The sequence below is a fragment of the Lathyrus oleraceus genome, chromosome 1, assembly GCF_024323335.1.
Source record: "Lathyrus oleraceus cultivar Zhongwan6 chromosome 1, CAAS_Psat_ZW6_1.0, whole genome shotgun sequence".
NCBI classification, from domain to species: domain Eukaryota; kingdom Viridiplantae; phylum Streptophyta; class Magnoliopsida; order Fabales; family Fabaceae; genus Lathyrus; species Lathyrus oleraceus.
The window spans coordinates 301,164,271-301,188,284 of record NC_066579.1 but is presented as its reverse complement, the minus strand read 5'-3'; the positions used below and the strand labels follow the sequence as shown (position 1 = coordinate 301,188,284).

The window sequence follows — 24,014 nt, the reverse complement described above, 5'->3', positions numbered from 1 at the left end:
CTTGGTGGCATTTTACTTTATGCATGTTTGTTTTGTATGGTGTGATCGTCTCCCCATAGGATTGCTAGGCTTCGTATAGTCTCTCGTTTGCATGTCAATTAAGGTAGCACTGTTCCTTCGTCTAGGACTTCCTTTTTGCGTGGGCATTCCTAAAACACAAACAAACTCATTGATTTTTCTTCTCCTAAGACCACGTTAACTCCTTCTACTACAGGCGAGTAAGTCTCCAAAGGTCGAGTATCCGGTAGATTGCGCAGTACTGTCGTTCACCCACAACCCTTACCCCGTAGTTAGCCGAACTACGGCTTGCTCTGATTCTCATTCCAGATGAGATACGTAGGCATAAGACGCGATGTCTTAGAGAGCACACTCCTCTTTAACCCATAGGTAGCCGAGCTACGAAGATTCTGATTCTCATATTCAGATGAGATACGTATGCAATGGATACGACATCCGTGCGAGTCATTTCCTTTTGACCCCTCTTTTAGTAAATAGTACATTAGATAAACCCACACCCTTTAGACAAGAACAACAAGAGTGGATCCCGTAGAGTACTACGGATACGTAGGGGTGCTAATACCTTGGCTTCGCATAATCGACTCCCGAACCCCAAGATTTGGTTGCGAGACCTTGTCTTTTCCTTTCCTTTTTCCAGGTTTACTTCGAGCGTTTCCTTTCCCTCCTTTGGGATGAATAACGCGCGGTGGCGACTCTTCTGTCATTTCTTTTCTCGCCGGTTGTTTTTCGCAGGTTGCGACAATATGACAAAAATTATAGGAGATAGGTTCTAGGGAACCCCAGTTTTGATCAATTGACTTCCTCTCGTCAACCACCATGAACCATCTTACTAGCTTGACATTCTCTTGACGTTTGGGACTCATGGAGGATCATATATGCATAAGATGATGCAATTTGAAGTATCCCTTGAAATATTTGATCAATTGGTGAAGAAGCTTGTAGGAGAAGTTACACAAGATACGTAGATGGATTAGGGCTTCCAAGGCAGACAAACTCCAAACTCTTGATGATTTCTTGATAAAAATAACATGTGAAGATCATGAGGATCCATATATGATGCTTAGAGTTATTTTAAACCAATTTTTTATTATGCTCCTTGCATTGAGAGTCTTAAACCCTAGATATGAGCTTGACAAAGCATAGGTGAGCATGCACACTACCTACAAAAGCAACAAACTATACAATGACATACTTTTGGTATTTTGGTTAGTAAATGATAAAATACAAAGTATGATACAATCAAATGATGCTTGGTGATCTCTCCAAATGCAAACCCAATAAATGAGGGGTAAGGAGGATGCCAAGATATGATCCCAATGCCAATGCATATGATGAGATATCATGCGGGATCTTAGGGTCAAAATTGGGGTCTTACATTTACCGCTTTACATTTTTACATATTCTGTTGCATTGGATATCTATATATGCTATTGTTGGGATGGGTTGCTACTATATGAGTGAAGCTCTATACCCGAGCACAGTATACACATAGGATAGACTCATGGATAGTCGTGTACACCTATGTTTCGTGCGTTGGATGGTCACGAGAACTACACCCATACTAGATTCACTTGGAAGTACTTTTATCCTATGAGCATTCACTATGGCAGGGTATTTCTATTTCGAGTTGATGACTCTGGGAGACCTTCTAGGGACCACCTTGGAGCATAGTCCATACATGTGAGGGGGATATGAGTTTTTCTTGCAGGAAACCATAAACTCTATCTACCTTGATTCTCATATTGTGTCGAACTTTTGAACTTACAGCAAATGGCATATACAGATTATTCAGAATGTATCAGAGTTTTGAATTTGCATGATCTATATCACTCCATCATGCATTATCATTCATCATGACAAATCTTTTTTCATATGCATTTCTTTTCCAAGAATCCAAGAGACCAGTTTGTTGACTAAGCGTCTGAGACGAAGCATAACATCCGAGAGAAAGATCACTCATAGTTACAAGTTTGTGGAGCCTCATTTGATTGTGTTGAAAGGATTAGGGGCACATCTAGTTCTCGGAAACAAAGATGAATTCAAGAAGTCTTATGGCAATCTCCTAGGAATCTTGAACAATGAAGTCAATACCACTGTTGTGAACACTCTGGTGCAATTCTATGACTCTCCATTGAGATGCTTTACGTTCCAATATTATCAGTTGGCACCCACATTGGAAGAGTATTCACATATTCTAGGTATTGGGATCAAGAACCGAGTGCCTTATGTCTGCACTAAGGAACTCCCCAAGTACCAAGTCCTTGCTAAGGCCCTCCACATAGGGAAGAAGGAAGTGGAGTTGAACCTGAAACCCAAGGGTGGAATTAATGGCTTCACCTCAATTTTTCTCGTGGATAAAGCTACTACCTTTGCTGAAGCTGAGATTTTGATGGCTTTCAAAGCCATTCGAGCTCTACTAATCAATGGGATCGTACTATTTTCGAACATGGAAGAATTTATGGATCTGGCTGCTATTCACATCTCTTTGACTCAGAATCCCATTCCTACTCTTCCCTCTAATACTTACTACTCCATCCACGTGAGGACTCAAAAAAAGAAGGGAACCATCGTCTGTTGTACCCCTTTGTTGTATAGATGGTTTATTTCGCATCTACCCAACAAAGGTCCTTTTATTGAAAGCAAAGACAATTTGAAGTGGTCCTAGTGGATCATGTCCTTAAATGCCGAAGACATTTCCCGGTACTCTTGAGTCTACGACAATGTCAAACTCATCCTCAGTTATGGTAACTTTCCTAATGTACCCTTTCTTGGTACAAAAGGGGGAATCAATTATAATCCGAGGTTGGCATTGTGATAGTTGGGATACCCCATGGTAGATAAGCCTGATCCCAAGAGTGTAGACGACTTTGTCTTATATGAAGGGGTTGATGATCCAGAGCTAATCAAGAATATTTTCAAGGCTTGGGGAGAAATTCGTCCTCAAGGAAGAGCAAAACTGGGTAAGAAGAAAGGCATAGCCAGGGAAGCTTACCTAAATCTCCAAAAAACAAAATGCTTACCACCTCCATCTTTCCATAGCAAAAACGACGACTCGTCATCACTACTTTACTCGTGCAAACAAATCAAGGATAATGCTATTTTCTGTGAATCTCTTGCCCAAGTCCAGGGTAGAATGAACCTCTTTCAGGGAAATATGGAGACCATCTTGGAGATCCTCCAAAATCAGAGGGCCTCTACCTCTGCTAACGCTGCTGCTCCCAACATCACCCATGTTGTTGGGGTGACCAATGCTACTACTGATGTTGTTGTTGTCGTCGAAACTTTTGTGGAGACCATAGCACCAACTACTATGAACCATAAATTAGTTCCTGCAGATTTGAATAGGCTTGCTGCTGCCTATCCCTGGGGGATGCCGCAAAATTTCACTGCCTAATTTGCTAACGGGGGTGCTTTCTTCCCTCATCAGACTTTTGTCGCCCCTTCTGCTGTCGGGAATGGTGTCTTCCCCTGGGGTGTGCCCACAGTTCATACTCCTCCTACGGTTGATGTTGCCAACCCTGAGGACAATCAAGGTCAGGATCCCACTAAAACTCATGACAATAAAGACGAATACCGAGGCCCATTCCCCCACTTTCAGGTTCCTTCTCAGGATGCTCAACCTCCGAATTTGAATCATTTCCAAGCTGCTCCATTTGTTTACCCTAGGGAAACTTATGTACCAATGTTGACCTATGCACCTAAAAATCCTGCACTCCAGTATGTGAAGACTGGGGCACCTCTGGCTCCTAATGCACAAGCTGGAGGACAATTTCCTCATATGGTGCATGTTGCTCAAACAGTGCCTCCCGGTTTCTCCTACCAGCCGTAGATGTTATTTTCTCCCCAGAGTGCACTTGTTCAAGTGATGGCTTCAGACACCTCTCGACCAGCCAGTCAGGTCGCTATCCCCGCTGCTGATCCGGCCCGGGCAGTGGATTATCAAATGTTGGATGATAGAATAAGGGCTATTAAAGGTTTGTCGGCCTTCGGCATCGATGCACGAGATTTATGTTTGGTTTCAAACGTGGTGCTTCCACAGAAGTTCAAGGTACCAGACATACCAAAGTACAAATGGATAAGTTATCCCTGGAGTCACATCACTATGTATTGCAGGAAGATGGCATTGTACATTGGAAAATGATGACTTGCTAATCCACTACTTCCAAGACATTATGTCTAGAGCTTCGTTGGACTGGTATATAGGTTTAGAGCGCACTAAGATCAGATCCTGGAGACCTTTAAGGAGTATGCTCAAGCGTTGTATTTTGAGAAGATGATCAGGAGTTCTTCTACTAACTTCGCAGACATGGTAACTATCGGTGAACGTGTAGAGAATGGGCTAAAATCTAAGATGATCGCAAATACCACCGCCCCGCAAGCTACAAATAAGAGGTCACATAGGGGCTTCACGAAAAAGAAAGAAGGGGAGACAAGTGTTGTGATGGAAAGTGTCCACCCCCAGTATCAATTTCCAATGGCTCCCATGTCGTACTATCCGTATCCTTATGTTACTGCTGCTCAGTATCAACAACCGCCATGCTAGTATCAACCATAGAATAGAAATCAACAACCAACGCCAACTTAAAAAAATCAGAATCAACAATACAATTGAGACAACAGGAGTCAAGGCCAAGGTCAAAATAATAGGAATAATTATGGAAAGCGTCTACATATTGATAAGATACCATTACCATATGCTGAACTGGTACCATATTTGATCCATGTGGAGGCCCTCGTACCAAAGGAAATTCCACCTTGCCTTCCTCCCTATCATGCCAAGTACAACCCTAATGCGTCATGTGCCTTTCATGTCGAGCATGCATGGCATTCCACTAAACACTGTTGGCCTCTTAAAAACAAAATACAAGAATTGATTAATCAGAAGGTTTTCTCTTTCTCAAAAGAAAACCCTAATGTGAAAACAAACCCTCTACCTAATCATGGTGGCCCAGCAGTCAATGATGTTATTAAAGAGGAAACTACAAAACTTGTACTACGGGTTGATGATGTGAAGACTCCGATGTCAGTTGTATTGAAGAGACTTGAATAGTTTGAGTTTCTAGATGGTATACATGAAGATTGCGCAGTATATGAATATGATCTGGACAATTATAGAGATTTGAAGGGATGTGTGTAAGAGTTGATGGATCAAGGGACGATACAGTTCTCCAGGTCTAAAGAAGTAGAAGAAATTGCAGTGATCGAACCAATAACTATTGTGTATCGGAAGAAGAAGATTTAAGCTCCTCCCAAGAGAATTTAGACAATCCACTTCCGTGTTCCTAGTCTGTTTTTGTATCAGAATACCAAGGCGATGCCCTGGAATTATGAAACGACGTCATATGTGGACGGAAAAGAAATTCATATTCCTGACACTGAAATCGTTAATATAGATGGAACGGGAGGCATGACTTGCAGTGGTTGTGTATTCGCTCCAAAGTACACTTCTAAGGTGTCTCCATCACCCACAGTTATCCCGCCTTAAAAGAAGGTCCTTCCTACTCCTCCTCCACAGGCAGGGGCAACTGTACCTGCCATTCCGAACATGACAACTGTTCCAATGCCAACGAATGTTATCGCTGGCAAAGCTGCATAATCAGGAGAATCTAAGGGTAAATGGCCAATGGTTAAAAATGCACAAGTTTAAGATCACAAGCAGAGCATCACATTTGAGGAAGGCCAAGAATTCCTCAAATTGATCAAGAAGAGTGATTTCATGATCGTCGATCAGTTGGGTCAGACTCCTTCCAAAATCTCCATTTTGTCTTTACTGCTGACTTCTAAGGCTCACCGTAAAGCGTTGTTGAAATTCCTGAATACCGCTCATGTGATGCAAGATATCACAGTTGATCAATTTGACGACGTGGTTGAGAGTATCACGGCCAATGGGTACTTGGGATTTAATGAAGCAGAATTACCTCATGAGGGAAACGCCCACAATAAAGCAATACATATTTCATTTATGTGTATAAACTCTCTTCTATCTTAAGTTCTCGTTGACACTGGTTCTTCACTTAATGTAATTCCAAAAGCTACATCAAGTCAATTACAGTTTAAAGGGCCCGAGATGAGGACCAGTGCATTGATTGTTCGAGCTTTCGACGGTTCCCGAAGGCAAGATATTGGGGAAGTGGATCTGCCTATCTATGTTAGACCTCACCAATTCAACATCACTTTCCAAGTCATGGACATCAACCCAACTTACAGTTGTTTGTTGGGTAGACCATGGATTCATGCTGCTGGGGAAGTCACTTCTACACTACACCAAAGGTTGAAATTCTTGACTGACTACAACTTGGTAATTGTATGTGGTGAAGAAAATATGTTGGTTAGTGAACTCTCCTTGTTCTGAGTATCCATAATGAGTTGCTAATATTGTTCCAGCTCCGAAGAAGGACAGAAAAGTAAGAATGTGTGTAGATTACAGGGACCTCAATAAAGCGAGTCTAAAGGATGATTTCCCTTTGCCCATATTAACGTTTTGGTTGATAATACAACTCAGTTTTCCGTCTTTTCCTTCATGGATGGTTTCTCCGGGTATAATCAAATAAAAATGTCGCCAGATGATATGGAGAAGACAACTTTCATCACACCTTAGGGAACTTACTGCTACAAAGTAATGTCGTTCGACTTGAAGAATGCAGGGGTAACATATCAATGCACCATGATAACCCTCTTTCATGATATGATTCATGAATAGATTGAGGTTTACATGGACGACATGATTTCCAAATCCAGAACTGAAGAAGATAACTTAGAGAACCTGAGGAAATTGTTTGACAGGCTTCGAATGTTCAAGTTGCGTCTGAATCTAGCTAAGTGCACTTTTGGGGTCCGATCTAGTAAGCTCCTGGGTTTTATAGTCAGTTAGAAAGGTATTCAGGTTGATCCCGACAAAGTTCGAGCCATCCAATAAATTCCATCTCCCCGAATAGAAAAAGAAGTCTGAGGTTTCCTTGGTAGACTCAATTACATATCCAGATTCATATCACATTTAACGGCTACCTGCGAACCAATATTCAAATTTTTCAGAAAGAATCAATTGATTATGTGGAATGACGATTGCCAAGCGACATTAGACAAAATAAAAAGTACTTTCAAGAACCACCAATCCTCATACCACCGGTTCCTGGTAGACCACTTATTATGTATCTCACGGTACTTGATAAATTCATGGGTTGCATTCCGGGTCAACACAATGACACAGGAAGAAAAGAACACACAATATACTACCTCAGCAAGAAATTCACTGAATATGAGACCAGATACTCACTTTTAGAGAAGACTTGTTACGCCTTGGCTTGGGCTGCTCGACGCCAGAGACAATACATGGTTTCCCATACTACTTTATTGATATCTAAAATGGATCTAATAAAGTATATCTTCAAAAAGCCTACTGTTATTGGTAGAATTGCTCGGTGGTAAATGTTGTTAACCGAATATGATATCTAGTACGTGACTTAGAAAGAAATAAAGGGGAGCATTCTATCTGACTACCTTTCTCATTTACCCGTGGAAGGTTATCAACCGTTGAGGTTTGACTTTCCAGATGAACACATCATGTTTATCAGAGACTTCACTATGGCAGGCTCCAAGATAAGCCATGAGGAAGGCCCCAAACCAGGATCATGATAGACGCTCGTGTTCGATGGTGCTTCCAATGCTCATGGCTATGGCATAGGTGTAGTTATCACTTCTCCAGCTGGTTTCCCCCTTCCATTCACCGCCATATTATATTTTGACTACACCAACAATATGGCAGAATATGAAGCATGTATATATGGTTTGGAAGTGACCATCGACTTAAGGATCAAGATTCTTGAGGTATATGGAGATTCGTCTCTGGTAATAAGTTAGGTGAAATGTGATTGGGAGACTCGGGATAGCAAGTTGATACCTTATAAAGAGCATATCATAAAACTGATACCCTACTTTGATGAAGTCTCTTTTCAAATATTCCTAGAGAGGAAAACCAGTTAGCAGATGCTCTAGCTATGTTGGCATCTATGTTCAAAGTCAAGTGGAAGAATAAAGCACCAGTTATCCATATTGACCACTTAGATAAACCACCGTATTGTCTAGTAATCGAGACGGATCCTGATGATAAGCCCTGGTTCTACGACATAAAGACGTTTCTGGAGAAACAACATTATCCTAAGGGTATATCTATTACCAATAAGAAGGCCCTAAGAAGACTCTCTTCTAAGTTCTTCTTAAATGGTTATGTGTTATACAAGAAAAATTATGATTCTGTACTGCTCAGATGCATGGATAGACACGAAGCTAGTACAATCATAAAGTCCATACACGAAGGTTGCGAAGGTGTACATATAAAAGGTTCTGCTATGGCCAAGAAGAGCCTTCGGGATGGGTATTACTTGACGATAATGGAGGTTGACTGTTACAACTTCGTCAGAAGATGCCACAAATGTCATATATATGGTGATAAGATCTTTGTGCCACCAACTCCGTTGAACGTTTTGACTTCTCCATGGCCTTTTTCTATGTAGTGTATCGATATGATTGGGATGATAGAGCCTAAAGCTTCCAATGGTCATCGATTCATCCTGGTTTCTATTGATTACTTTATAAAATGGGTTGAAGCTGCTTCATATGCCAATGTCACTCGACAGGTGGTTACTCGGTTTATCAAGAAAGAGATAATCTGTCGCTATTGAATTCCTAGAAAGACTATCACTGACAATGCCAGTAATCTTAACAACAATATGATGAAAGAGTTGTGCAAAGAATTTAAGATCAGCACCACAACTCCTCATCATATCGGCCCAAGTTGAACGATGTTGTAGAAGCAGCTAATAAGAACATCAAAAGAATCGTCCAGAAAATGGTCAAGACATGCAAGGAATGGCATGAGATGCTACCCTTTGCTTTTCACGTTTACAAGACCTCGGTTCGCACATCCACTAGGGAAACTCCATACTCATTGGTGTATGGGATGAAGGCCGTCCTACCAATTGAAGTTGAGATTCCTTCACTCAGGGTCATAATGGAGGCTGACCTCGATGAAGCTGAATGGATTCAATCGCTGTATGACCAGTTGAATATGATCGAAGAAAAATGTTTGACGTCCATTTGCCATGGTTAGTTGTACCAAAGACGCCTCAAACGAGCTTTTGATAAGAAATTTCTTCCTCGTGAGTACCACGCAGGAGACCTCGTGCTCAAAAGGTATTATGCTATTCACTCAGATCCTTGGGAAAAATGGATTCCCAACTATGAAGGACCTTTCATAATTAAGAAGGCCTTCTTAGGTGGGTCTCTAATCCTCACAATAATGGATGGGGAGGATTTGCCATCGCCAGTGAATACAGACATAGTCAAAAAATATTATGCCTAAAAAGAAATGATAATAAAAGCTCGCTAGATTAACCCTCATAATATTAATCTAGGCAAAAATGAAATGTTCATGCACAAGTTAGGGATCAAATAAAAAAAATATAAAGCTCACTAAGTCGAAAACTCGGAAGGGCGGCTTAGGCAAAAAGGAGCATCTCGGTGGATGAAATGAATGAAAAATGTACAGGAAAAACTTAGGGATAAAGGCATTGACTATGATCCTTGAGAATATTACGTTACAAGCTAGATCTCAGACGGTCAAAGATCGATCCAATCATCGTCAATCAAATCAAGGTCATGGGATTCATATCCTACAGTGGATAACGACCAATGTTGTAATCAATGGAAAAATACGAAAATATTTCCCATTGCCATTTCATTTATTTTTTTTAATTTTTATGATGTCCTCCTTAAGGATGTTTGCATCTTTATACACACCATATGTACGGTCCTGTTTATAATCAATAAAATTCAGTTTTCTTTTATCACTTGTTTTTCTTCTTTTGCATTTTTCTTGCAAAATAATTGATTTGTCTTAATCACATAATGTTTTAAAACTCCAGAGAATAATAAAAGCTACATTAAAGGAAAACTTTGTGCATTATTGTAAAATCCAGATGAACTTAAAATAGGATGATCAGTGGTTTGAAAGTTCTGCTTAAACTCTTGGGGCATCTAGATGATTGCCCGGTGGGATTGTAGTGGTAAATTCATGACCATCAAGCTATGGATAAACTTTGACGTCAATAAAACCAGAGTCTCCACCATGCCTTATTGTTTCCAAAGGAAAATGGAAAAGTACGAACAAAACCCAAAGATAAGAAATTTTCAAAATCAAAACTAATAAAATGCCAAAGATTACACGTAAGGGGTTGGTTACACAGAGGGAAGGTGTTAGCACCCAAAGTGTCCTAGGTACTCCTAGGGAGCCCTTTTTGTGTGCATATGTTTTTGGTATAAATGATGTTTGATAAAATAAAGAGTGTGGGGAGGAGAGAAGAATTCATTGATTATGTTTTTGTGTTTGACATGACCTTGGGTCTTATGCCTACGTACCAACATAAAAATGAGTGATCAAAACCTTGTAGTTCGTGGTAAAAATTTAAAAGAAGTTGGTGAATTAATTTTAACAAAAATTTAAATGAAAAGGCACAAAAGGCCAAAGATTTGAATGAGGTTGTTAGTTCTTTTTGTCTTTTTGAAATTAAAGTCAATATGGTTAGGTTTACTTACAAGTTTGATTTAAGAAAAGAAGTTTAAAAATTCAATAACCTAAGGCCAAAGTTTCTAATCATTAAAACATGTATAAGTTTGAAATCACAAGCAAAGAAAGTTTTTGAAAAGAGGGAGAGATTTTAAAATTTAAGAAATGGGAGGAGATGAAGAGGCCACCCTAAGAAAAAATTAAGAGTTAAGAGTTGAAAAGACCTTACCAATGGGATGTAATCCAATCAGACAAGAATGTCATATAGAAACCTATTTTCCCTTGGACTTTGACAAACATTAACTGATAAGCAAAGAGAAATATCCAAGCATTGAGTAAAGATCAAGGCATCAAATAAATATATCCATAACATCCAAGCAAGCATTCCAATAGCTAGCAGTCTTCAGTGTCTTCCAATGTAGCAGATGAAATATTCCTTGATCAACTCAGAATAATCATCAGATATAGACAATAATAACAAAATAAACAATTAAGCACAAAGACGGAGTAACATATGTGTAACACCCCAAAATTTGCCCTCCTCATTCATGCATTCATTTAGCATTTCATATTGCATTTCATCATGTCAATCAGAATTAGATCCGGAAAAAAAAAAAAAAAAAAAAACGAAAAAAAAAAACGAAAAAAAAAAAAAAAAACGAAAAAATAATAATAATAATAATTTTTTACAAAAAATAAAAAATAATAATAATAATAATAATAAAAAATTTTAATTAATTAATTAATTAATTAATTAATTAAATAAATAAAATATAATAAAATTTTTTGGACTTGGGTCTCTCTCATTTGAGCCCACAAAACCATGAAATTCAGTCTATAAATACCAAGGCTTCACTTGAGAAAAAAACAACACAGAACAAAGGGGGATTTTGAAGAGAAGCAAAATACTCTGAGGTTTCCTTGGAACAAAACCCTGAGGAAAAAGATAGTGAGAGAAGACCTAACGGAGTTCAGAGCAGCCTCCAAACCCCGAAGGGAACTCAACTACACAGAATCACCTCTGCCTCACATAAACCCTGAAGATTGTTTTGTAAACCTCACGGGTGCAACTCAATTTCAATCAAGCTCTCCAATCAGGTTTGCCATTATTCCCATTACCTTTGCCCATGTGTTTAATATGTATATGAATGTATAAACAATGCCTTGAACGTTTAACCCTTTTAATTTTTGAGTGTATGCCACAGGGTTTGAGGTTTCTGAAACCATACTGTTATTCATGAAAAAAATGCTTATGGTGTTTCACTAACCCTTTTGTTGAATTTTTGTGAGGGCTCACATGACTTTTGCAGGGATAACTTGCATGGTTTCCCACTTTATTTGTGGGATAACCCCTGGAGGTTCATTCCGATTACCTGTACTGACCCACTTTCTTTGATGATGTTAGCTTGGAAGGATCTCAGGGTTTCCCATTCCTCTAATTGCTGTTACTTCGGATCTTTATCCGCGTGGTACTTTTACATTTTTCCCGCATTTTACTGCATTCCTAGCTGGAAGACCTCGATAGGAGGCAATGTTTTGTGTTTACCTCAAGATACATGTTTTGTGTTTTGTGTTCGTATCCCTGCAGGTAGCGCGGTTCCTTCATCAAGGACTGCCTTTTTGCCCTCGAGCATCCCAAACCCTAAAACCCAAAGCAACACGTTAACTCCTTCTACTACAGGCGAGTAAGTCTCCAAAGGTCGAGCATCCGGTAGATTGCGTAGTAACGTCGTTCATCCAAAACCCAATCCATAACCCCGTAGTTAGCCGAACTACGTTTTGCTCTGATTCTCAGGTCAGATGAGATACGTAGGCATAAGACGCGATGTCTTAGCGAGCACACATCCCCCAACCCATAGGTAGCCGAGCTACGAAGACTCTGATTCTCATATTCAGATGAGATACGTATGCAGTGGATGCGACATCCGCGCGAGTCATTTTCATTTAACCCTTTTTTTTTGGCAAACAGCACAAGATAAACCCACACCCTTTAGACAAGAACTACAAAAGTGGATCCCGTAGAGTACTACGGATGCGTAGGGGTGCTAATACCTTCCCTTCGCATAACCGACTCCCGAACCCAAGATTTGGTTGCGAGACCCCGTCTTGTCCTTTCCTTTTTCAGGTTTACTTCGAGCGTTTCCTTTCCCTCCTTTGGGATGAATAACGCACGGTGGCGACTCTTCTGTCATTTTCTTTCGCCGGTTGTTTTTTCGCGCACTGTATTTTTCAGGTTGCGCCAGCTGGCGACTCTGCTGGGGACACTAAGAAGTTGACCTCTTGCTGGTCCATCTGCCCTAAGCGAGTCCCTCCTAGCTTTTGTAGTTTGTTTGTTTGTTGGGTGTTCATGCTTTTGTGCAGTTATTTATTTACCTGCTTTACCTTATTGCATTGTGTATATATCATTGCTGTTTCTGTTAGCTGGCTGCTTGGTGATCTTTGTGAGATGAGTTCTATACCCGAACTCGAGTGCACTTAAGATAGGAGAATGGCATAGTCCTGTCAACTTGTGTGGAGTATTCCTTAGCGAGTTGACTTGCAAGCCCATTCACTTGGTGGAGGTCATGTTGAGATCAATAATGTCACATAAGTAAGTTGTGGTTAGACATTACTTGTTCCAATATAGACCTAAGAAGCCAAGGACCTTAGTTTACCAAACCCATCTTGGCATATTCGTAGGACGTAGTGCGAAAGTCGTCCAAGTGTGAGATTTGATACGATTGTTACGCGATACTACACTCATAAGAGTCTCTCTTGAGAATATTGTTGGAATACGAGTAGTCGTTCCTCTGATAATATCCGAAAGATGGGATTATGACTATGGGAACCTTTTGTAGAACATGTTTGGCAGGTTTAAACCTTAGTACACTCCTTTTGGGTGGTTCTTAACCTAAACTCCATGCTCGTGACTTGCAACAAACCCTTGATTCATGGTTAATCCGATCAGGTATCCTTAATATCAATGAAACTCGGGTGTTGATAAGGTGTAAACCATAATCCACCAAAATGGGTGGTTGATATTAAGGATAACATGATCCATCCCATGACCTTTGTTTGGTGTGCTCTTAATTTCTCTCCAGACAGTGCAACCTGACAGATGTTCAAGCGGATCCAGCAATTCTGATTGACATGCCATTGCATTACATAACATCATCTGCATATTTGCATCCAACATCTCATGCTTATTCATTTGCAGGGTATTCCCTTTCAAAACGGGGGTGCCTTAAAACTGAACAAGCAGTGCATCGCATACCATGCATATTAACCCTTGTCTGTTTTGCAGGTGTCACCGCAGTGTCTAAAAGTTTGTTCCCTGTATCAGGCAGTTATTGGTCCCAAGCGAGTTCACAGATACCCGACAAAGGAAAACCGTCCACGACTAGCGATGGACCAAGTACAGAAAGAGTTGGTTGATATGCGTGAAAGGATGGATCAGTTCATGACATTGATGACTGGTATGGTAGCAGGTCAGGAAAAGCTGAGGGAATTGGTTGAGCAACCGAGGCCCAATCCAGATTTGGAGATACCAAATGTTGAGGGAAACCCTGGGAACGCTGATAACCCTGTGAACACTGGTAACGCGGGTAACGCAAATGCTGATGGAAACCCGGGTAATGTTGGCAACACAGGGAATGTTGGAAATGGTATTGGCGGAAGGTACAATGTGAATCAAGGAATTTGGATTAACGGGCACCCCGTTACTGAAGATTATCAGTGTGATCAATTTTCTTTGCACGACGAGGCCCTCGAGACCACTCGCCGTATGGATGAGCTTGGTGAGAAGCTCAAATCTTTGGAGTCTCAAAATTCCTTAGGCTTTGATGTCATAAATCTTGGTCTGGTTCAGGGAGTAAGGATTCCTCACAAGTTCAAACCCCCTACTTTTGAGAAATACAACGGGGCTTCTTGCCCACACACTCATTTCCAATCTTATCTGGGAAGGTTGGGAGCTCACACGGAAGATGAAAAGCTGTGGATGTACTATTTTGAAGACAGTCTAACTGGAGCTTCTCGTGAATGGTATTCTCATTTGTCCCGTACTACCATCAAGAGCTGGAAAGACTTGGCAGAGGCTTTTGTCAAGCAATATCAATACAACTTGGACATGGCTCCAAATCGGACCTTCTTTGCAAGGTATGTCTCAGACTGCCAAGGAAACCTTTAGAGAGTATGCTCAGCGTTGGAGACAGATTGCTGCGTCCGTCCAACCCCCTATGTCTGAAAGGGAGATGGCGGACATGTTCATGAACACTCTTCAAGGCAATTATATTGAGAGATTGGCTGCTTGCCCGTCAATCAGCTTTGCAGAGATAGTAATTGCTGGAGAAAGAATCGAGAGTCTGTTGAAGATGGGCCGAATTCAAGACAATAGTGCTTCCAACTCATCAGGTCCCAAGAGACCGTTTGCTGGTAACGGTCAGCGAAGAAAAGAAGGCGAGACAAGCGTTGTGTATGCCGGCAGAGGCAGGAGTAAAGGACGCCCTAATTATTACCAAGATCAAGTGGCCGCAGTCACTATTCCAACACCTGTTCCTCAACCGCAGTATCATCCGCAACAACAACCCAGGTACAACAATCAACAACAAGGAGGTAATCCGGGTCAGCAGAGACACTATCAACAACGTCCAAGGCAAACGGATCGGGTCATCGAGCCAATCCCAATGCCTTATTCAGTATTACTTCCCAAGCTGATTGACATGAATCTGGTTACGTTGAGAACTCTGGCCCCACCAATCGATCCCAATAATTTGCCTAGAGGTTATGATGTCAACGCCAGATGTGCTTTTCACTCCAACGCACCTGGCCATACTACAGATAATTGCAAGGCTCTCCAGTTAAAGGTACAAGATTTGAGAGATGCCCAAGCTATCAATTTTGCTCCGGTGCCTAATGTTATCCAGAACCCGATGCCGGCTCACGGCGGGCAGGGGATTAATGCTGTCGAAGTGGTTGAAGCTGGTAATGCCCAAGGCTGGGGCAAATTTGTGGAGCCAGTCATCAAAGAAGACAAGTTTGGATTGGGGTATGCTCCGGGATCTCAGAAGAATGAAACCGGTACTCTCTCCAGCGGGGGTTTGGTTTCTCCCCACATCGTCAATGCTGCAGATGAAGACAAGGCTGACAGCGACTGTGACTTAGATAGCTGGATTCGCCCGTGTGTCCCGGGAGAAAAGCTCGACAATTGGTCGTCTGAAAAAAATGTCTGGGTTACTCTACTGAAAGATTGATTTTTATTGTTTTCCTTTATTACATGCATAATAAAGTCTTACACTTTGCCCAAGGTGTAACGGCTCATTTGTAGGGCCATCCATTTAGTTACATTTCGCAATTATTTTTATCATCAATAAAGGACGGCTTTTGCAAACAATTTTGTGTTCTCTTTCTTTCAGTTTTTTTTTTACTTTTTACAAAGAATGGCAATGTTTCTTTTTTCTTTTTTTCTTTCTTTCCAAAAAAATCTCTCATTCTAAGGTAAAGCATGATCCTCCATCATGTAGAGCCGACCACTCGGATCTCACTGCTAACGACACTGCTATGGCCAAGTATGACTTCAACAATCCTATCTATCAAGCCGAAGAAGGGGCTGAGGAAGTTTGTGAATTGCCTAAAGGGTTAGCCAGATTGTTGAAACAGGAGGACCGAGCTATTACACCTTATCAGGAGATGGTTGAGATCATCAACGTTGGTACCGAAGACGACAAGAAAGAAATCAAGATCGAGGCCAGTCTACAGGCCGAGAGGAAAGACCGTTGATCATGTACTTGACTGTGTTAGAAAGGTCAATGGGTTGTGTGCTCGGTCAGCATGACGAGTCAGGTCGAAAAGAGCATGCAATATACTACCTTAGCAAAAGTTTACCGACTGTGAACAAAGATACTCATTGCTCGAGAAAACTTGTCGCGCTTTGGCATGGGCTGCTCGCCGACTAAGACAGTATATGTTGACTCACATGACTCTATTGATATCAAAAATGGATCCAGTCAAGTATATTTTTGAAAAGCCATCACTTACCGGAAAGGTTACTAGGTGACAAATGATACTGACAGAGTATGACATCCAATACACTTCACAAAAAGCCATCAAGGGAAGTGTCTTGTCAGACTATCTTGCAGAGCAACCGATTGATGATTACCAACCTATGAGGTTTGACTTTCCTGATAAGGACATCATGCTTCTCAAATCGAAAGATTGAGAGGAACCACTCCCGGAGGAGGGGCCTGACCCTGAATCCAAATGGGTTATGATGTTTGATGGGGCGGTCCACGTCAATGGTCGCGGAGTTGGTATAGTGTTGATCACACCGGAAGGGGGTTCATATGCCATTTGGTGCCAGAATAACTTTTCCCTGCACCAACAATGAAGCCGAATACGAAGCTTGTATCCTAAGACTTGAGGAAGCCGTCAATATACAGATTAAAACCCTGGATGTATACGGAGATTCAGCTTTGGTCATCAATCAAACCAACGGGAAATGGTGCTATGCTGGAACTACGTACCCAGAATTGACGTATCTCGGTCAGAGACGAATGAAGAAAGCATTTGGTCAGAAAGTGCGCCCTCGGGGGTATCAAGTCGGTGAATTGGTACTCAAAAGATTTCTTCCTCCCAACACAGATCACAGGGGCAAATGGACACCGAACTATGAGGGTCCGTACGTGGTTAAAAGGATTTTCTATGGCGGAGTTTTGATGCTAACAACCATGGATGGCCAAGGATTCCCGTCCCCTGTCAACTCAGACGCAGTTAAAAAATACTTCGCATAAAATAGACCCGCTGGACGATAAAAAGAATAGTCCAGGCAAAAAAAAAAAGGGCATCCCGACGAACCAAAAAAAAAAAAGAATAAAGAGGTTCGGGCAAAAATTAGGGATATAAAAAAGGAGTACACCCGGTGAGTCGAAAACCCAAAAGGGCGGCTCAGGCAAAAATGGGTATCCCGATGGATTGAAAACCCGAAAAGGGGGCGATCCAGGCAAAAGTTAGGGAATAAGCGAATGACTGTGATCTGAGTTCATCAGTGTTATATCACCGTTTCATTCAATCCGGCAATCTTCGAAGGTTAAAGATCGACTAATCATCCACTTCAGAAAGCAAGATGAGCAGAGCGTCTTGAGGACATACGAGCCATAGCAGAGTCGAAACTCAGTGGGACCCCGTTTCCACATTGCCATTAGGATAGTTCTCTTTTTATAGCGATCACCTCTTTTCAGGGATCAGCTTCCTGATACCCTCGCCTATTCCTGGCACAAATTTTCTCCCCAGTAAGAGTCGAATAATTCAGTTAAAGAGCCTCTTTATTTTTCATTTATCAGTTTGTTTGCAAAAATGTCCGAATTTTTGATAAAACATATTGCATATGAACATAATGGTGGCTTTTGCAGATGATTTGCACAGGAAAACATTTAAAATTGCTTTGAATGTGCTTAATCCCGGACGGTGAATTCAAACCGAGTAATTCCCCCGAGGCATACGTGTATTTTTGGTTGCAGGTCACAGGAACCGGATGCCAAGTCATGAATCCTCATCCCCAAGCGGTTGACAAAGTCTCTCCTCAGCAGAGCATGTTCCCCAACAGAGTTGACAGTATCCAGACTATCTATCCCCAGTAGAGTTGACAGTATCCAGACTATATATCCCCAGCGGAGTTGACAGTGTCAGACTGTATCTTCCTAGCAACAGCGGAGTGGTTGCATACCCAACGGACAAGAGGGTGGTGTTCCCAGTGTTCATCTCATCCCCAGCAGATTATTTTTAACAGATTTGTTAATCCCCAGCTTGAGGGCGATTAGCAAGTTCATATCCCCAACAAAGGTCGTTTCCTACGACATTTCCCCAGAAAGTGTTTTCCCCACAGACTCTCCTCACAGAGCCTCGCCGAACAAAGTTTCCATAGTTGATACTCCCCCCGCAAGGTCAACTTTTCAAGCAGCCAATTTATTTTTGGTGGCTCATTGGTCCCGGCAGACGGATCATTCCCCACAGAGCATTCAAGGATTGATACAGCGATCTGTTCCCTACCGGAGTTTGCTTCCCCAAGCAGATTTTTTTTTACACCATGCATAACATTTGCATTTGCTTGCATATCATATCAAGCATACACATAAGCTGATAAACAGGTTCTTCCAAGCAGACTGAAGAATTACTTTACAACCAAGGTCATGAGATCCAGCCAGAGGATCAAGCGTGAGTGATCCAGCCTGAGGGTCATTTTGAAGATTCAGCCTGAGAATCGTTTTCCAGTGATCCAGCCTGAGGGTCATTTTTGAAGATTCAGCCTGAGAATCGTGTTCCAGTGATCCAGCCTGAGGGTCTATTTCGAAGATTCAGCCTGAGAATCGTGTTCCAGTGATCCAGCCTGAGGGTCATTTCGAAGATTCAGCCTGAGAATCGTGTCCCAAGAGTCAGCCTGAGGCTCAATTTGAAGATTCCCCAGTGAAGTCGCCTACAAGCTTTATTTCCCCAGCAAGCCTAAGTCTAATTGAGGAGTCGTTACAACATGTTCTAGCCCGAAGAATATGTACGAAGCCCAAAAGTGGAATATTCTCGAAGCTGCATATCTAATATGAAGGTTGGGTGTAGATTTCAAAAGAGGGTCAACCAGCGCATGCCTCAGATGCGGGATCCTAATGATGGGAATTTATCATCAAAACAATCCAGATCTAGCCAGAAGATCGAAATAGATTCGGCCAGAGAATCGAAACAAAGGAGATCTAGCCAGAAGATCGAAGAAGATCTAGCCAGAAGATCGAAGTCAGGTCTAGCCCGAAGACCGGAAATAGATTCAGCCAGAGAATCGAAACAATTCAGATCTAGCCAGAAGATCGAAGTAGATTCAGCCAGAGAATCAAATTAAGTTCAGATTCAGCCAGAGGATCGACACTCCAGATCTAGCCAGAAGATCAAAGTCAGGTCTAGCCCGAAGACCGAAAATGGATTCAGCCAGAGAATCAAAGGAAATAGATTCAGCCAGAGAATCGAAACGAAGGAGATCTAGCCAGAAGATCGAAGAAGATCTAGCCAGAAGATCAAAATCGTATCCAGCCCGAGGATCAAAATTAATATCCAACCAGAGGACTAAATTGAGTATAGGTTCAGCCAGAGGATCGAAACTCCAGATTAAGCCAGAGGATCGGAAGAAAGATAAACAGCGCAGTGTGTTTCCGCGTTTTTGTGGTATTCTCGGAGCACAAATTTTCGGTCTGTCTTTGGTATTCAATCACAGCTCACCCCGTTTGTCTGATAAGTTGTTCGCTTTCATCCTACTCGGGTTAGCTGATGATTGAATAGGGGCAGCTGTAACACCCCTAAATTTGCCCTCCTCATTCATGCATTCATTTAGCATTTCATATTGCATTTCATCATGTCAATCAGAATTAGATCCGAAAAAAAAAAAAAAACGAAAAAAAAATAATAATAATAACTTTTTACAAAAAAATAAAAAATAATAATAATAATAATAATAAAAAATTTTAATTAATTAATTAAATAAATAAAATATAATAAAATTTTTTGGACTTGGGTCTCTCTCATTTGAGCCCACAAAACCATGAAATTCAGTCTATAAATACCAAGGCTTCACTTGAGAAAAAAACAACACAGAACAAAGGGGGATTTTGAAGAGAAGCAAAATACTCTGAGGTTTCCTTGGAACAAAACCCTGAGGAAAAAGATAGTGAGAGAAGACCTAACGGAGTTCAGAGCAGCCTCCAAACCCCGAAGGGAACTCAACTACACAGAATCACCTCTGCCTCACATAAACCCTGAAGATTGTTTTGTAAACCTCACGGGTGCAACTCAATTTCAATCAAGCTCTCCAATCAGGTTTGCCATTATTCCCATTACCTTTGCCCATGTGTTTAATATGTATATGAATGTATAAACAATGCCTTGAACGTTTAACCCTTTTAATTTTTGAGTGTATGCCACAGGGTTTGAGGTTTCTGAAACCATACTGTTATTCATGAAAAAAATGCTTATGGTGTTTCACTAACCCTTTTGTTGAATTTTTGTGAGGGCTCACATGACTTTTGCAGGGATAACTTGCATGGTTTCCCACTTTATTTGTGGGATAACCCCTGGAGGTTCATTCCGATTACCTGTACTGACCCACTTTCTTTGATGATGTTAGCTTGGAAGGATCTCAGGGTTTCCCATTCCTCTAATTGCTGTTACTTCGGATCTTTATCCGCGTGGTACTTTTACATTTTTCCCGCATTTTACTGCTTTCCTAGCTGGAAGACCTCGATAGGAGGCAATGTTTTGTGTTTACCTCAAGATACATGTTTTGTGTTTTGTGTTCGTATCCCTGCAGGTAGCGCGGTTCCTTCATCAAGGATTGCCTTTTTGCCCTCGAGCATCCCAAACCCTAAAACCCAAAGCAACACGTTAACTCCTTCTACTACAGGCGAGTAAGTCTCCAAAGGTCGAGCATCCGGTAGATTGCGTAGTAACGTCGTTCATCCAAAACCCAATCCATAACCCCGTAGTTAGCCGAACTACGTTTTGCTCTGATTCTCAGGTCAGATGAGATACGTAGGCATAAGACGCGATGTCTTAGCGAGCACACATCCCCCAACCCATAGGTAGCCGAGCTACGAAGACTCTGATTCTCATATTCAGATGAGATACGTATGCAGTGGATGCGACATCCGCGCGGGTCATTTTCATTTAACCCTTTTTTTTGGCAAACAGCACAAGATAAACCCACACCCTTTAGACAAGAACTACAAAAGTGGATCCCGTAGAGTACTACGGATGCGTAGGGGTGCTAATACCTTCCCTTCGCATAACCGACTCCCGAACCCAAGATTTGGTTGCGAGACCCCGTCTTGTCCTTTCCTTTTTCAGGTTTACTTCGAGCGTTTCCTTTCCCTCCTTTGGGATGAATAACGCACGGTGGCGACTCTTCTGTCATTTTCTTTCGCCGGTTGTTTTTTCGCGCACTGTATTTTTCAGGTTGCGACAATATGAATCAAGGGCCCTCAAGGTTTGCATCAGATGAAGGCACAATCAAAGATATCTTAGTCTCAGATGTTGGCATTGGCCAAGTCCTTTAGCATAGGGAATGTTTCCTAATCCTAAGTCCAATAGTTCAGATCAAGTCCAACAGTCCACCAAAATGTTTTTAGGGTTTTTGTTGTTATTATGTATTTTAAGGTCGTATGACCATAAACAAAATCAAAACACACAAAATATACAAACACAAAATATGGCTCAAATGGGCAAAGTGAAAAGGACTGAAACATAAATAAGTTGTATGAAATGTAAATGGAAATGAATGATAAAGGTACTGAAATTTAAAGTGTATAAAGTAAATGAGTTGAAAGTAAAGAAATATTAGTGGTTATTCAAATGTTAGTGGTGAGTTTTAATTGATTAAGTCATTCTTTGGAGAATACTCAACCATTCATTCACAAGTATGAATCCTTAAATCAAGACATCTTCCATGAGAAGGGCTCAAACTTGGATAATTCAACAAGTATGCCACTAGCTCTCATGAAAGGAAAAAAGGTCAAGTTTCCACACAATGCCATAAAGAATAGGAGGCTTACAATCTCACTTACTAGAATGTTATGCCTTGAGGGAAAAATTTAGCTCCATGTTAAGCAATCGTAATTGGACTTATGTAGAAGTCACAACTATCTGAGGTCGGGAAACAAAAATATAGGTGTTAATGCATGTTAGAGATTTGGTACAAAGAACCAAACTCCTAAAACATACCACACACTAAAAGAAATGGAGGGAAAGACCTATCTCAGTCTGGCTCATGTTGATTCATCTGACACAAGGTCATTGATGAATCAACTAGCATTAGACATGAAGAGATTTCATTGGTCAATGATGGATAAGGAAAAATAAGAATGAAGATGAAGAGGGAAGGGGAAATAGAATCACAAATTGATCATGAGAGGAATTTGATTTGATCAATACCATTCATTCATTTTGGGAGATGAAATGTACATTTCACAATCCCCTAAATCCAATGGTTTTGATCAAACAAAAGTCAAATCAACCATGACCAAGGCCCAAACAGAAAGTCAAACATCACAAGACCGTAAAAATGGCTCAACATAATTTTCAAGCAATTATTCATTTAAAAATCAATTTAAATGAATTAAAATTCATTTTAATTTGGACAAAACCTCAAATCCCTTCAAAACACCAAATAAACAACCAAGGGATTTATCCTAGGTCAAACAAGGTCAAAGGACCTTAGACAAAAATTCACAATTTTAGAAAGTCAGAAGTATTTTAAAACAATTAAAAATATGCACAAAAACATTTAATTCATGAAAAATATCAAAATTAATCCAAAAAATAATTTTAATTCAAAATATGGAAGAGGGAAATATATCAAGATTTTGGTGAAAGTCCCATATTTTTTGGATTAAAAATGGATTTATTATGACTTAAACAAAATATGACTATTTAAAAATAAAATCAGAAATTAAAATAAATGAGAAAAAACAAGGGCCATCAGATATCCCTAATAAATTGAGGTGGCAGGTCTGATGGCCAAGCGTGTGCGTTCCACCAAAGACCTGAGTCAATGTGTCACACCAATGGTATTCAGAACTAAGGGCCAAGATTAAAACATTTTAAAGAGATCAGATGGTTTGGAAGGTGCCAACGCACCACTGGAGCCCTAGCTCCGGTCATTTTCTCCGGAGGACCTCGCCGGACTGGTCCACCACAAACCATCGCCAGAATGAAAAGTAAGGACATGGTTTTAAAGGAAAAATGCTCAGGAGCTCGAATCTGACCTTCATTTCATCCAATTCCAAGTATATTGAAAGATACATGGATTTGAAATTTGAGGTTCATGATCTGAGTTTCTTCGATTTGACCTCAAAGAAACTCAATCTTGTAGCCTACATTGGTAGGACTTTAGTTGTCGCTACCGGGATTTCACGATAACGAAACCGAGACTAAAGAGATGCCAAAGAGAGGAAAAATCAGAAGTGTCGCCACCGAATTGTATTTAGTTCACCTCTATCGGAGAGGCGAGGGGAAATAGTCGATAAAACCCTAAAAAGATACGCGCACAGAAAGCGCTAAAAGAGAATAAGGAATCAGTCTCACAACCGAGGTTTGGGTTCGAAAGTCGGTTACGCAAGGGGAAAGTATTAGCACCCCTTACGTCCATGGTACTCCATGGGAACCATTTGGGTTGCTTTACATACATGGGGATTTATCTATCATTGTGATATTTACAAATGGATGTGTGTGAAAGAGGGGGTGTTTTATTATTATAGTACTCACTAAGGATTGGGGCCCTTGTGTCTACGTATCACTCATTCAGGGATGAGGAATCAGAGCTTTGTAGTTCGGAGTAGAAAATATTTGTGTGTTGGTTGATTTTACCTTTGAGAAAAGGGTTTTCAGGATAATGCCCTAAGGCACAAAAATGAGTTTGATGAGTTGTATTATTTTT

The 24,014-nt window shown here is 40.9% G+C and overlaps 1 protein-coding gene across 1 annotated transcript; it reads left to right on the top strand.

Moving 5' to 3' along the window:
• Positions 1-1,834: 1,834 nt before the first annotated feature.
• Positions 1,835-2,683, top strand: LOC127104100 (uncharacterized). The gene has a single exon (XM_051041316.1). The coding sequence runs from the start codon at positions 1,835-1,837 to the stop codon at positions 2,681-2,683; it is 849 nt and encodes a 282-aa protein (XP_050897273.1).
• Positions 2,684-24,014: the final 21,331 nt, after the last annotated feature.

Coding starts and splice junctions, on each gene's coding strand:
- LOC127104100 (XM_051041316.1), top strand. CDS start 1,835: ATGATCTATATCACTCCATCATGCATTATCATTCATCATGACAAATCT.